This window comes from Pundamilia nyererei, unplaced genomic scaffold (assembly GCF_000239375.1).
Source record: "Pundamilia nyererei isolate P.nyererei 1_Seehausen unplaced genomic scaffold, PunNye1.0 scaffold00011, whole genome shotgun sequence".
NCBI classification, from domain to species: domain Eukaryota; kingdom Metazoa; phylum Chordata; class Actinopteri; order Cichliformes; family Cichlidae; genus Pundamilia; species Pundamilia nyererei.
This window is the reverse complement of record NW_005187412.1, coordinates 2,973,991-2,988,962: the sequence shown is the minus strand read 5'-3', so window position 1 is coordinate 2,988,962 and position 14,972 is coordinate 2,973,991. Positions and strand designations below refer to the sequence as shown.

General features: G+C 39.1%; 1 protein-coding gene across 1 annotated transcript in view; it reads right to left on the bottom strand.

Annotated features, from left to right (window-relative positions):
- The window catches only part of gpc5a (glypican 5a), a 144,662-nt gene that overhangs the window by 40,769 nt on the left and 88,921 nt on the right, over positions 1 to 14,972 (bottom strand). The window contains exon 8 of the mRNA XM_005724211.1: positions 13,252 to 13,414. Coding sequence (XP_005724268.1) covers positions 13,252 to 13,414 — 163 coding nt within the window. The remainder of the gene's footprint in view (positions 1 to 13,251; positions 13,415 to 14,972) is intronic.

Sequence of the window (14,972 nt, the reverse complement as noted above, 5' to 3'; positions counted from 1 at the left end):
TCAAAAAGTTGTCATAAATATGTCTCCAATAACACCAGAAAAAGTCGCCAGATTTGTCGCTTTTCTAGAAAAAAAAGTCGCTAAGGGGTCTGAAAACTCGCTAAATATAGCGACAAAGTCGCTAAGTTGGTAACACTGACTGTTATTGGTCTGTGACACCACTTAGAACTTGAACTACAAAACAGACTGCACACTGACAGAGAAGAAGTAGAAAAGCACAAAGTCTTAGGTAGCAAAAATAGTATCCCTTGCCAACAGATTCAGATGGTATCTAATTTAAATCAAGATCTGTGATTAGCAGCGCTATTGTTAGCGCTACTAAGCTAAGCTCAGGGCTGGTTATTTTAAGAACTGCTACCCATTTGCTCATTACACTTAAGTTACTGCAAAATCATTTGCATTTAGCAACAATACTAAAATGTGCATTTGAAAGCCTGCCTTAGAGTCAAAGCCTGTTGATCTTTACATGCTTGTTTTACCAAAAGCAAAGGTTTAGCATTCCTTCTAGAGGAGAAACTAATGAAAAAATATGAAAAAATATTAACACAAGGGGAGAAAAAAATACATAAATCAGAAAATTACATTAACAGCAGTAAATATAAAATATGTGACTCTAAACAGCTCGACAGTCAACATTAGGCCAATGCTCCCAGTGACATCGCATCATAAAATAAGATTTGCACTTGATCTTTCATGAAAATAAATATTCATGGGAAAGCTAATGAACCATTTTAGGATCACAGTTGAGCTTGCGACAGCAAATTTGTGGGAAGTCGGTATAGACTTGAAAACATGAATTTGGTAGCACATACAGTTGAGAGAGAGAGAGAGGGAGAGGAAGAGTTGGAGAGATGAAGAACAGCGGCAGAGGGAAGACAGTGATTGCTGAACTATCAGAAAATAAGTTGTCTAAATAAAACATTCGGCATCAGTGCTTACTGACAGAGCACAGTTTTGGTAGACGGCGCCATGTGTCTGACACTGGGCTGATTATTAAAACCGTTCACACAATGATGTGTGCTTGCCCTTTTCATGGTTCATTAACACGATGAGATGTCCTTCCACATTCAAGCCGCAGCTCATTAAGCCAGCCATTAAATCATGCCAAGTATGAGAAAATGATTGAAAAACAAGAATGTGCCGCTGAAGATAATGACAACTTACTGTGGTTAAAAAGCTTTGCTTGTAAAAAACACAAACACCTGGGAGGGAAATGATAAAGAAAATGCAAGGTTTCTATTATCGTACAAGAAAAAATGTCATTATGTTTACTGTGGCAAATCAAAAAGCAATTGCATTTCATTTTCATCCAAGCATGTTTGTGTCAGAGCAGGCAATGATGGTCAAAGCGCACACGCTAGGTGTGTATTTCATCTGAAGGAGAATTCAATCTACGCTGTGACCATATGTTAATACATAACTGATATTAATCTGTACGCTTTCATCTGCCTGCTTTGATGGTTATTGGTGTGAAGCTGTGTTTTGTTTTGTTGTTCTTTATGTGAGTAAGCAACCAAAAAAAAAGTATTTTACTGTATATTTAAGGAAGGGAAAGAAGTATGAAAAAAAAGCTTAAAGTTGTGGGCAGTTTTGTCAAACAAAGTATGTTTTTGATGACATGTAATTATGCTAAAGACATGTAACAATAAACCAAGACATAATGTTCTTTCAGGGTCACTAATTTGGCAGAGTCTTGCATTACAGAGGCATTTTAATGTGGTTCTGCAGTTTGATATAACTTTAATGCATAAAATCTTGGATGTTTAAAAATGCCAGCACAGCTTTACACAGCACTGTTATTTTGCTTACATCACCCTCCTAATTTCACTTTGATAACGACCATTTTGATTGGTCTCACACATCTGTCATTTCCAGTAGTTGAAAGCAGGCTTAGTTAGAGAAAGGTGCATGATTATCCATATAAGTTAGATAAGCCCACAGAAAACGGGGGAGGCATTCGTGATGAGTCACAAGAGACTGATTACATAAACTAATCCCACCACAGCGAAGCTAAAACCTTGAACAATCTGCAGATGAGTAGGAGGTAGTGGGGTTAATATGCTTTTGGAGATAGTTCAGTAATCTAGGGCATGTCAAGGTAACCTAAATGCAACTGAGAAAGCAACATTAACATAAAGCACATCACGTGTCCACAAAAAATAAACGTGGATCGAAAGTTACCAAGGAAACAACCATGAAGCTCATACTCGAGCTCTGGTGGAGAGAAGAAAAGTGAAAATCACAGGGAAGGTGTGTTATGTGTATTTCCTCATTTATTAGCATTTAGAAAATGAAGGCGACACAACTTAAATCATGTTGTCCTTTTTTGTCTTTCATATCTGCAGACATTACAACTGGTTAACCCTGCTGAGTTTGAGTTGAAATGTTTGTGTAATTTATTGCTCACAGTAGCATTGCGTGTGTCTGACTGCATACATCAGGTTTTTCAGGGGGGAAAAAACCTAATCAAATCACACTGACGATGTAGACATCTCAATAAAACTCAAATATGTTACTCCTGGTGTTACAGGGTTAAGCAGCAACACTACTGAACAGCCAGCGGAGTGTGTTCATTTTCCAATAACTGGCAAAACCTTTTCCTCAGTTTTTTAAGATCAAGATAAATCAATTGAATATGGGGGGTTGTATCTCTGGCTGTGGTATAAAAACAAAATAGATTTTTAAACATAAATCAACACTATTTGATGTCCATCACATTCAGGCCAACAAAGGCCAGAGCAACTTTTTCCTTCTGCTGCCTGCTACATTTGAGTACGAGCACATCTCTTCACTTATAAATAACAGAGCCTAGCGAGGCCTGTCCACCACACGGACCTGGCTGAAAGAGTTTTTTTTCTTTAATTTGTTCTCGGTCTTTAAAATTTAAACAGGTATGAATGCTTTGCCTGTGCATTGCCCCAAATATATTTCTAAACACAGTGAAATCGATGGCATGTTTGTACCTGTGCTTGTAAAAAATAAATAAAAAGCATGTAATTAAAACACTGCCAGACGAACTTCTCAAAAATGCTGAATTAAGAATATATACTCATGATAAAGTCATTTGCTACATAAGGCACACACCCCCGCACCCCCACCAAATGGCAGATGGTGTCTTTTTCTGGCAGTCTCTGGCAGCCACATCATCTGTCTGCTGATGACAGGAGCCATTTTACTAATGTACTCATGAATGCTTTGTATGTCACACAGCGTCCTTGACACTCACCCCGACTGTCTCATTTACATTTATATAATTATAAATATAATATTAATAATACAGCTACAACTGTCTCCTTATTTTCTTTGTATAATACCATCTAAATATTAAGGCCTTATATACCTAAACACAGTGCCTTTGCTGGCTTATTTAGCTTTGAACACCCAGGCTCCTGCAGATTTCCTGCCACCAATCTGTTATGTGGCCTTTTGATAGCTTGCCCCCTTCAGTTCTAGTTATTCTCCCTCCATTTGTTTCCATCCAGCCGGATGTTTCCACTCCAAATAGCTTTCCTGTGTCATTTCTGCAGATCCTCCTGTCATTCAGCTTGACAGTTTGCGTGCAGACGACTTGACTGATGGTTGCCCTCCCCTCATAAACCTGTACCCTAGTCTTCATGCGGGTCTGACTGAAAGGGTTAAAGCACAACAGCACAAAGGGGGCACACTTCTTTAGTTTCTAGGGAGTCTCTAAGTGTGTTGTTGACCTTGTATTCTGCAAGTCCTCGAGGGCTGTGCTGTCTTATGGTTGTTCAATCAATTTCACATCTGGCAAATGATTTATTGCAACATATTACAACTGGTCAAAATCCTGTTAAAATAATCAATCTAAGGATCATCTGTGTAACACTGACAAAGTTTAATTTTCACATTTGTTTTTTTTTATTAATCATGGTGACAGATACTGTGTACATAGTTTTAGTAGCTGTGTATTATTTTGCAGTATCCCCTTAAGTGCAAAGTGCATAGTGAAAATACCTCTATTATATCATCTATTCCACTGCCTACCTGTGCCACTGTTAAAGCTGCTATCATCAGAGTTATTACTTATCTATTTATAGTTTCAATTATGATAGAATAGAGCATATTTTTATACTCTTTTATTCTAATAGTATGACTTAAGTCTGTACACGAGAGCCAGCTCTAACTTCACTAAATTGCAAAATACTACATAAATATGTGTTGTGAAATACTTTTTCACAGCATTACTTTACTGGATTTTTACTGATACAATAATATGTAAGTAACACCATAAATAGTGTAGTGGATCCATGGTGAGGTGGTTAACACCTGTACCTAACTCCTCCTCCAAGAGGAGACACAAATCCCAGATTTTAAAAAAAAATCTGCCAAATCAACTATGCAGATCCACCTTGTGTGAATAAGGGAGCAAGTGAAAGAAGCTTTAACCCATAAATAGTATAACTGTCACATGGAGCTTTTTCTGATTTATGAGTACTTTAATTTTCAGAACTGTTTTCATAGTTTTAATTAAAATCTTCTCTCACTGAAAACAAAAAAACGCTCAAATGATAGACTTGTAGTTAAGACCGCCTAATCCGAGACCAAGACAAGACCAAGACCAGAGGGTATCGAGACCAAGATAAGACCAAGACCAAGTTGAGGCGAGACCAAGATCGAGACCAAGACCGGGACAAAAAAGACTAACTTTTGTGTGCTTTTGAGGGCTGACATGATGGTACTGACTGGCCCCAAAGTCATCTGACAAAACAGCGATCACCTCCAACAACTGTCTAAAGAATGGGAAATATGTAACTGGTTTCAGTTATACTTTATATATAGATAAAATTGTAACATCAAACTGAAGATTATAAACCACAATGTGGAGGGATTTGAGCATGGCTGAGCCACCGTGTGTCGCTGTGTGACAGCTGAGCAGTGAAAGGAAATTAATTGAGGAGCCGGCTCTCGCTCAATGGGAGTCGACTATTCTGATTCACTACAAAGCACTCTCTAAGCACGGCTCTTAGAGCTAAAGCTTTTGCGCATGATACATTATCGAACATTACGCTGTGTGTCATGGATACTGTTGACTCCAAATCTCCCGACCACTATGTTGATCTGAGACAGCAAGACCGAGACAGCGAGATCAAGACAAGACCGAGACCAAAGTCCGTCGAGACCAAGACAAGACCAAGACAAAAGTCCGTCGAGATCAAGACAAGACCAAGACCACGTAAAAGTGGTCTTGAGACCGGTCTCGAGACCAAGACCGGTCTCGAGACATCCAACTCTATAAAATGATAATTCTATAGTAGTAGTATCACCAGAATCAGTATCAGAAGCATAAACCTACAAGTTCTAGCATATCCTTACATGCTAAAGACGGAGGACAAGAGCAGTAAAAACTACATGAGGCATGTGGAAGATGGCAACTAGTGCAGCTGGCGTGACAGCTCCTTCCTGACTCATTCAAAAAAAAAAAAAAGGTGAGAAGGTGGGGTAAGTACTTTGTGCTGTTATAATAAAACACAGATTTTATTTGAGACAGTTGCTTTGCTGTTGTGCAATCAGTGTCTGATGTTAGTCAATGACTAACGTTATATAAACACTTACCGTAAGCTGATGTAGTCCTGTTAACATTAACATTGTTAACATTTTACATAAATGGTTTCCCACCATCAAGTCAATGATTTACAATGGCATGTTAAACGTTTAAATAGAAGGGATAAGGATTTAGCTTTTACAGTGATAATAGTAAATCATGTCATTATACTGGTACCATCTCTTAAGCTTCTGGTACTATGATTCTTAGAGAAGGAAACAAGACTTCTGTAGCTCATCTTGGTTCTGTTTTTAGGATTTAACGAGTCTGACCAATCACATGTATTTTCAGAGAGGAAGAAATTCAGTTGGCTGTTGAAAAAATTAAAAAGGGCAACAACTGCCTAACAAAGCAAAACAACCAAAAACAGAAATTGAGACTTACCCGATCCCAAAAAAAAAGAAAGAGAGAGAGTCCTAAATACAGTCTGACATTAAAAGCAATTAAATATGTTGATATGAAAACTGACTTTGAGAAATGGAGTGAAGTTGGTGACTGTCTCAAATTAGATTCTTCTTCTCCTGGTCATGTAAGCTGATGACTACATTTGAAGGTAACATTTGGCTACCTAATAGCCACAAACACAACTTCCTGGGCTAGGTTGCCGGCAGCTACCTCTTTACAGTCTATTATTCAACCATAGTGATAGGTAAGACGTAAGCCTCGGGAGGACCGCTGTATTTTAATTTTTTCCTCCTCATTTTCTAACTTTCTGCCTACTGCTCCCTAAGGTTATATTTTTTTATTGCAGGGCTTATACTCTAAGTATAAGCCCTGCAACAGGGTATTATGTAAACTGAGTCTTATTGCAGTGCAGTGTATGATGTGAGTTCTTCTACCACCACTGTCTAATCCAGATTGTATTCTAGTTCATCTGTTTCAGCTTGAAATTGTTGCAGTGACAGTTCTGTCTCTGTCTTCAGTAGCTGCTGCGTCTTTGAGCCTCTGGTGTTGTTTTCTATCCCCCACTGAGCTTTGTGCTTGCACTGACACACCTGTCCCTTCAACTTCAAGACTCTGATGTCTGACAGGAATTTTCACGGCACATACTAGCTGGATTGTGCCATTGCCCTGTCAAGATTTTTAACGATCTTTACTGTCCTCACTTGGGAGTCAGACTGAGAGTCTCTTGTTATTTAACTGGTTCATTTATGCAGCTCTGTTTCTAGTCTTCAGCCAGTAGGTGTGGATTGTTTCAGCACCCAGCTGCTGCTATAATGGTGATGGATTCCTGACCGCAAAGTTAAAGAGGGCCTGTTTGTGTTCATTAGCATCTACGTTATTAGGATCACTTATTAGGATACCAAAACATTCAAATTTAGGTTTACAGGTCAAGTCCAAAAGTTAAACCTTGTCATGTTACAGCTCCTCAATATTAATCACATTCAACACAATCTGAACTAAAAACTACAGGAGTATAAACCAAGGACACTGTGAATTTGAGTCGATCTACGTAAAATATACAAGTGATGTCGAATAATGACTTGATTGTTAAAAATTCATTAAATTTTAGAAGATAAACAGATAAATGTAACAGCAGAGACTAGTTCAGTAGGTCAATTTAATTGAGTGATGATGAGGCAACCCAGGAGTCCGCGCAGTGAAGAGCACTGGTCAACAGCTTATGAGAAACACTTGTGCAAATGATTCTGATCCCATTATATTCAGCTCAGAGGAGGCAGCAGGTTACCTAATTTGATCTCATACTGTAATGAGGATAAACATCTTTATAATAGGTGCAGCCAAGTACTGCTGGACCTGGTAGGAAACTCCAAAGGGCTCACTGTGATCGCCCTATTACCGTATACTGTATGTCCGACAAAATGGCCTTGATGTAATTCTCCATCTCTCAGATCCCTCATTTAAGAGCTGGAACATATACAAGACTGTAAAGCATGATGGAAAATTGCTTTTACTAAATGTGTGCTCATCCCCTGTTGACTGCTGTTATGGCCATTATCGCTTAACATTAGATAGTGGAGGAGTTCTAGATACAACAGCTAGTGTAATTCCCAGTCATTTAACACAGGCCTGAGTGGTATGAGCTCAGATAACGCTGAACGTTATCCTGCTGAGACACTACTGGTTAATAAGAGTCACGCTAAAGGAGCCGCTTCCCTTCCTCTCGTTGTGCTTATTTGCTAGAAATCGATTTGTGTCTCTCCTGCTGCCAATGCGTCTGACAGTTGTCTTTTTGCATTCACGCTGCAAGCAATCACACTGACTCGTCTGACTGAACTAACTGCTAAGCTATTCCAGGCCAGATAGGAGGTCTCTTATTGAGTATTGGCATAGGAGCACAAAAACGCTCACAGATGTTCTCCGCTGCAGGTATTGTTTAAAGGTCATCCGATTCTAAGATTAGTTTTGAATCCCAGGAAGTCGACGAGCCCCTCGTTGCTGCTTTGCCTAGAATGGATCTGTTGTAATCAGCTAAAAGCAGCAGATAAGTTTGCAAGAAATACCTTGTTAGCTGTCCAAAGCTACAGGGGTTACATGTCAGTCTGTAGGACACAAACTTCAGTTTAAAAGAATTTTTCTTCTAGCAACAGGGTTTAGGGTTTTCCATTATGCTGTGAAATATCCAAGCATGCCCTGCAGGGCTCTCTGTAAAAACAGCATGTATTGAAGCATGCAATACAAGGAACAATCAGTACATAGCAAAGTGATATTAGCACCAAGCTAGCATAGCTTGCAAGTCATCCCATCGCCTACAGTGTTAGCAGAAAATAGCCAGGCATACAAGATTGTAAGGTCACATTTTCAGCAAAAATTAGTTTAGTTTTGTTGTAAAAGTTTCAGTTTGTGGTTCAATTCATATGTCAACATGTGCAAATTCCAGTATTCATTTGAACTACATCAATTCTTCATACAACTTTCCTGAGGGTAGCAGCATGTGAACGCAAAAGCCGAAGTAGATAAAAGCATTGCTAAAACGTTCTATCGGCAAGATCTATCCAGCAAACCAAGACTCAGAGGGAAGGAAGCAGCTTTTAGGGGGTACACATTTAGACACAAGAAGCCCTTTCCACAGATGGTGAAGGGAGAAATAACACTCATGTCTGAAACATTACTCACAGTTGTTAAAGGTAAACACTGTTGGTAAGTGTTAGGTTGGCTTATAGCTGAAATATATGTGCTTTTTGCACCAAAAGAAGAGCATTATTTACCAGTCATCACCAGTTTTCTGTGTTGCTACTTTTGTGTTTTTATTAAACTGCCCCTTCTGTAGATGGCATTGAGTGGGACATGACCAGGTGCAAACAGTTTTCACCGTGATGAGTCAGGAGCTGCCCACCTAGCGGCTACTTTAACCGTTCAGTGTCAGTCCTGTGGAGATGGAGATTATGATAAAATTATACTTTACAATGCAGCCGCACAGAGGCAGGAGCATGACTGTAACATTGCTTGTTCTTTTGCAGTGTGTGATGAATAATAACTAAATGACTACATTTGCAAAACTGTATTTATTATATCCAAAGCCAAGCTAGGCAAAAGTTCTTATGTGAGTAACCGAGGTGTATAATGATCTCATCGGGTTCATAAAGAAAGGCTGCAGGAGGTGCCCGTTAGAGTCTCCGACTTCACCTCATTTGGAGACATTAAGGTCTGGATATCAAAGCTGGAATCAGTCTTCCTGCTGTTTTTTTGGGGAACGTAAAGGGGTTCAATTATTCTGAGATCTGAATTCGTGCAATAAAAACATAAAAAGAGTTTTACCTCGTGTCTGTGGAGCCGCATCGGTTCAGGCTGTGGCTGTGCGTGCTTTGTGCGAGTGTAAAGTACAGCTTTTTTTTAAATGAGTATTCCAATTATCAATATTATAATTGGTAGTTATGATGCTGGTTATGATGCTTGACATGCTCTGCAATCAGCTGCAATACACAACAATTTGATCTTACAATGGTTTTTAAATTGAGGTACTCACTAGCATCAAATGTTAATTTAATTTAATTAAGGACTAAAAGTCAGATGTGTGTGTGCATGTGTGTTTAAAACGAGCAGGTGTGAACCAACTGTAAAAGCAGGACCCGATGTGGGGAACAAAACATGAAGCACTGTGAATACATGTTCTATGTATTCAGAGTCGGTGTTAGCCAATGAGCTGTGAGAAGTCGATGCACCTCCATGTTGAACAGGGTGAAGTGAATCAATCATCTCTTTCAGCGTGTGCTTTACATAATACACCAAGATCCAGACACGGCTAACTGCTCTTTCCAAAATGGAAACCTGGAACACAATGCTTCACTTAAATATTCAAAAATCCTTCAGATTTTCGAACAATGCGCCGCTCCGCTCACACGGTCACCTCTTGTCACATACGTAACATTTTCACAAAGCAGTCATTCTGCATAATGAGGATAATCCCTTAAATCAAGCTCCTATTGTCAGTATTGAGCTGATCCCATTTGATTTCCTTATCACGCTGATCTATCGTCAGCATGTTCTGCTGATAAAAATCAAAGACACAAAGAGGTTGGATTATGAATAATGGCAGAGAAGGAAATCTAATCAAATTATAGATGGTGTTTAAGCTCTGAACTGACGCTCAAGGACTTCAATGTGACAGTTTACTCTGATAGGCTGGCGTACTCGTTATAAAAACATGTGCATTATATGCTGCATCTTTTATGGTTTGTAGAAACAGTGGGCAAAAAAGGTTAGTACACAAACCACAGCATTACACTGCTTAACAAATTTATTAGACCAACCATGGCCGGTGTAAGGACTATACCACAGTTGCCCTAAATTAACAGTATTGGTGATTAATGTTGTTATCCATTAAATTTCCAATTTACAGTTTTACAAGCAGAACAAGTAGTAAAATACTTTTTTTTTATTAGGATGCTAAATTACTGTTACTTACTTGCATTTATGGGCAGAAAAAATAGTTTGAGAGGTTGAATGTCAGGCTTAATCACCCTCTCAAATCCCAGAGATGTCCAGAGTGCCTCCAATTTGGGTATAAAAACAGGAATTCTGTCATTTTTAGTTTCTTACAAATATTCAGAAATCATTTATTTTTCTGATTGCTTTTTTGGCATCTCACATGCTCGCTGTGAGATTTTAACAATTTCTAAACAAGTTCACATAACTCCAAGTTCTGAGCTCCGTTTGCTGGCGAGATTTTACATGAACATTAGTTTTGATTTCACCTGGGTGCATATTTTTTGGTTGTATTTGTTTCTGATTCTGCAGTTTAATATTGTATTTTCATCTCTGCGGCTTTCTGTTTCTGAACTTTTGCACATGGACTCAAATAAAAACCGACAGCATTCATTAATAGTGTATCTAAACCACTGTGATTTAACCTCGTGGCAGCCAATTTATGAACTCTGTAGCTCCGGCATGATGTAGCAGCTTCGCAGAACTAAAAATTGTATTCCCAGCAGCAAGCAAAGCTAAATGAATTGCTCCACACATTGAGAATACTGTTAACATGCTAGCTTTCCAGCAATTGGAAATAACAACATAGCTCATTCCCATTTGTACTACAAGTTTGTCTGATAACAGTCTGTCTTAGACAAACTTCTGACTGAAGTGAGAGCTGAGCACTGTAGCACATCAGACTCAGGGACCAAAAAGAAAGTGAGAAAAAAAATGTGATAATACGAACAGGCGGTCCTTAGCGATGAACCTTCAGAGGATTCTCAGCTGAATCTGCAGCTCTCTGTCTTTGCAGAAATTTGAAGTCAGCCTCTGCTGTTTGACTGCGTCTTCACCAATCTGGTTACATCTGCACTGCACTAAACAGAAGCAGCAGATATTTATACAAGGCCAAAAAGAACTGAACTTTTTTTCTTTTAAACAAGTTAAACTGTACACACATTTATTTCTGGTGTAAAGTTTGACATATTAGCACGGAAGTCTGTGGGGGTTCGGATCGCTCAAGAGGCCAGACGAGGCACGGCGCGCTTTTGGCATTTTCATATTGGTTGCCGTTGGTTACCGCAAAACTATTATAAGCTTGCGACAGCTTTATAAATTCCATCCATCCATCCATTCGCTTCCATGGACAGGTCGCCAGTCTGTCGCAGGGCTTGAAGGACGCCGAGTTCACCAAACTGCAGTCGGAGAACCGCAGACTCAACGGCGACCTCGCCGACCTGCAGAGCCAGCTCGAACAACTCTCCAGTTGTTCTACTGCTCTACTGGCAGAAACCAAGAACCATCAAAAAATTATGAGAGACAAATCCTTTTCTCTAATCAACAGGTTCAGACCGTTTGCAGCAACATGACAGTCGTGTGTGCTGAGGGAGGAAAACTCTTTCTGCTCACTGTATTAGCAGCCCAGCTCGTCTGTAACGTGCTCATTCATGACTAATACTCTCATATCACTGGTCAAATGAGGACTTAACACATATCCATTAACCTGTGTCTCCAGTTATGTTTTATTTGTTGTCTCGATTTTAGCGGCAAACAATGGAGAATGATTCAGTGAATAGTGGGCTGCCTATTTACCAGTGACCTTTTTTCACTCCTACAAGCTGAAGAGGTGTTTTGGATTCAACCCCATGTGTTACACTTTTTTTTTCTCTTTTTTTTGTGCTTGAGATGAATCAGCATTTGGATCATTTTATAGCCTCAAAAGCTTTGGACTGGCTGTTTTTGTTGTTGTTGTTTTAGGAAAATTCTTGTTTTTAGCTGCTTTATCTTTGGCTTGTAATTTGTAATAACTCTAAATTTTACACAACAATAGAGCATAAAAATAAGAAAAATAAACCCCAGATCATTAAGGGGGAAAAAGAGAAGAACTAAAAACTTGAAGTCATAACTGACTGACCAGAGGTGGTGCGGTTCAGGAGGGGGAATCCACAGTGTTTGTGTTAGGGTCAGGTGGCAGGGGACAGATGCTTGACAGAGGTCAGACAGACAGGTCATAAATATGGTGGACAGGCTAATCTGGCCTATGACAAGTAAAGGGCGGATCTGCTGTAATGGGTGATAAATGTCAGAGCCTCCCTGCAGCCTCAGATGAGTGATTGTTAAGCAGCTTCTCTCAGCCCAGAGCTTCCAGCCAGACTGACAAGCAGTAGAGGAAACATTTACACGGACAGAATGGCTTGTTTGGACAACCCCCCACCCCTTCTGCTCCCTTTTCCTTATTGTCGCCATAGGCAAAACGAGAGAGGGGAGATTAATCAGGCTGTTAGCATGTTTGATGGAGAGGAGAGGAGGAATCTGTGTGCAGAGGAGAGTGTAAAAGGTTAAAAAAAAAAAGAAAAGAAGAAGAAGAGGAGAGTTGTGATTCATCAGGGGTTAGTGATCCACTGAGGAGCAATCATTTTTAAAGTAACAGGCCTTGATTACAATAATGTCCCCATAGCAACTATTATCTTTAATGACTATTATTATTACTGTCATAAAGTGGAGAGTGGAGCAAGTCTTATTGAAATATGGTGTTATGCAACTGCGCTTTTGAACAGTTTTGCTCATTAAAAAAATAGCTTTCCTGTTAAAATCCTGCAACTTTAAACATGCAGACGGACAAATGGCATAAATGAATGTGTCCTTCATATAAGGTGAAAGGCATATGAAGACATATGTATGACTCCATAAAGGTGCTACATTGCACCCAATTCAGTCTGTTTGTTTTATGAAACCTTTATTAGATTTATTTGTCAGGTTTATGTTGGTGCTCGTGTGATGACGGATGAGTAACAACGTTACAGAGGGGAGCGACTTACATTTGGAGACTCTGGAGACTTTCCTCTTAACCTCACCAGCGCCTGAACCGGCACAACCATCCTCATCGTCACAGTCCCCGCTGTACCGCCCCTCTGCATCGCCGCTTCCTGTTTCAATCTGATCCAGTGAGCCCAGTTTAGGGATCGACTTTCCCTGCAGCAGCTTTTTGAAAAAGAGAGAGACAAAATTAGACGTTTTTAGTAGAAAAAATATATATAAATGAACTGGAATGCTTTCACTTTGAGCTCTAGGTATCTATGAGTATGTATTATTATGACAGTATAGACAACGGGAATGTGAAAATATCTTGAGCTACCTTTTATTTTTTTACATATTTCTTCAAAAGAGCCAGACTTCTCTCGATTTCTTTCTTTTAAAGTTTGTCTTTCAAAATTGGCAATTCTCAGAGGAATGTTTTTTTTATTGAGCCACTTAACTGACTTATGAATCATTCACCTAACTCAAAAGATGAAGCCGGTACAATTCTAAGTTGTATCTTTAGACAAAAAGACATTTCTTCCCGTTTTTTTAGCCGAACCTACAACAAATGCCAAAGAATCATTTCCAATGTGATTCTCAGAGAGCTGTCAGCTGAAAACTTTGTAGTCTCTCCAGCGTGTCCTTAAAAAACGAGAAAAAACTGGACAAGTGGAGGACGAAAGAAGAAGTGGTAAACTAAAACTAGACTAAAAATTAGATGAGTTACCTAGAACAACGATATTAGCTAGAACTTTAAAAAAAAAAAGGATTTGATGAACTCAGAAAACTAAAATCAAAAATACAGAGAGGAAATAGTTTCAGCTTTTGTTATTTTGGTAAAATCTATTATCACAGAGGCTTGGATGCAAATGTTTGAGACTCCGGATGTGTACAAGACGGTGAGTTAACGGCCGTGTTTTTATTGTAATACCTGCACTGATTTTCTTAAATCTTGCAACTGGCATATGCCCCGAATACAAAAATAATTAAAAGCACTAAAAACTAACTCTGTAACTCACAAAAACTAAAACAAATCTTAACACAAATAATAATAACAAACTGAAACAAAATAACAGCTGATTAGAAAACACAACAATATAATAACTTTGGTGTCTGTCGCTGTGTTTAAAGTGCGGTGGAGGCAGTGTCATGGTTTTGGGCTGCACTTCAGACACACAAAATCTATATCTGACAGAAATCCACTGTGAGATATAGACCCAGCATACCAATTTGATTGGGAATGGCTTCATTTTTAGTGATTCAGGACACACTGCAAGTGCTGTTATCTTAGCAAAATATGAAGAAATGAAAGTCAGTTTAAGACTTTTGCACGGCAATGTAGGTTGTTGTGAAGTAAAGAAAAGATGGGAAAAAATGTGAGAAGTTGCTCATTATGTTGCCAATCAGCCTGAATCCCCCAGTTTAAAAAAAAGAAATGCATAAAGAAACAATGAATCCCCACAGCGACTGCACTGCAGCTGACTTTTGTTTGTAAATAAACACTTCTGCCCTGAATTTTGCAGCGTCCTGATTTTGAATAAGATCTCTTAAAAAGAAATACTTTTAATAATGAATAAATACATAGTAAAATGTCCTTATTTGTTTACTCAGGGATTATCACCATCAGCTATGATGTACACTTCACAGAATCCATATATGAGGTGTATGACAGTCGTCCTCCTTGGCCGCAGTGGTCTGCAGGCTAACCTTTCTGATGCATTGCTGTGCAGCAGAAACCCAA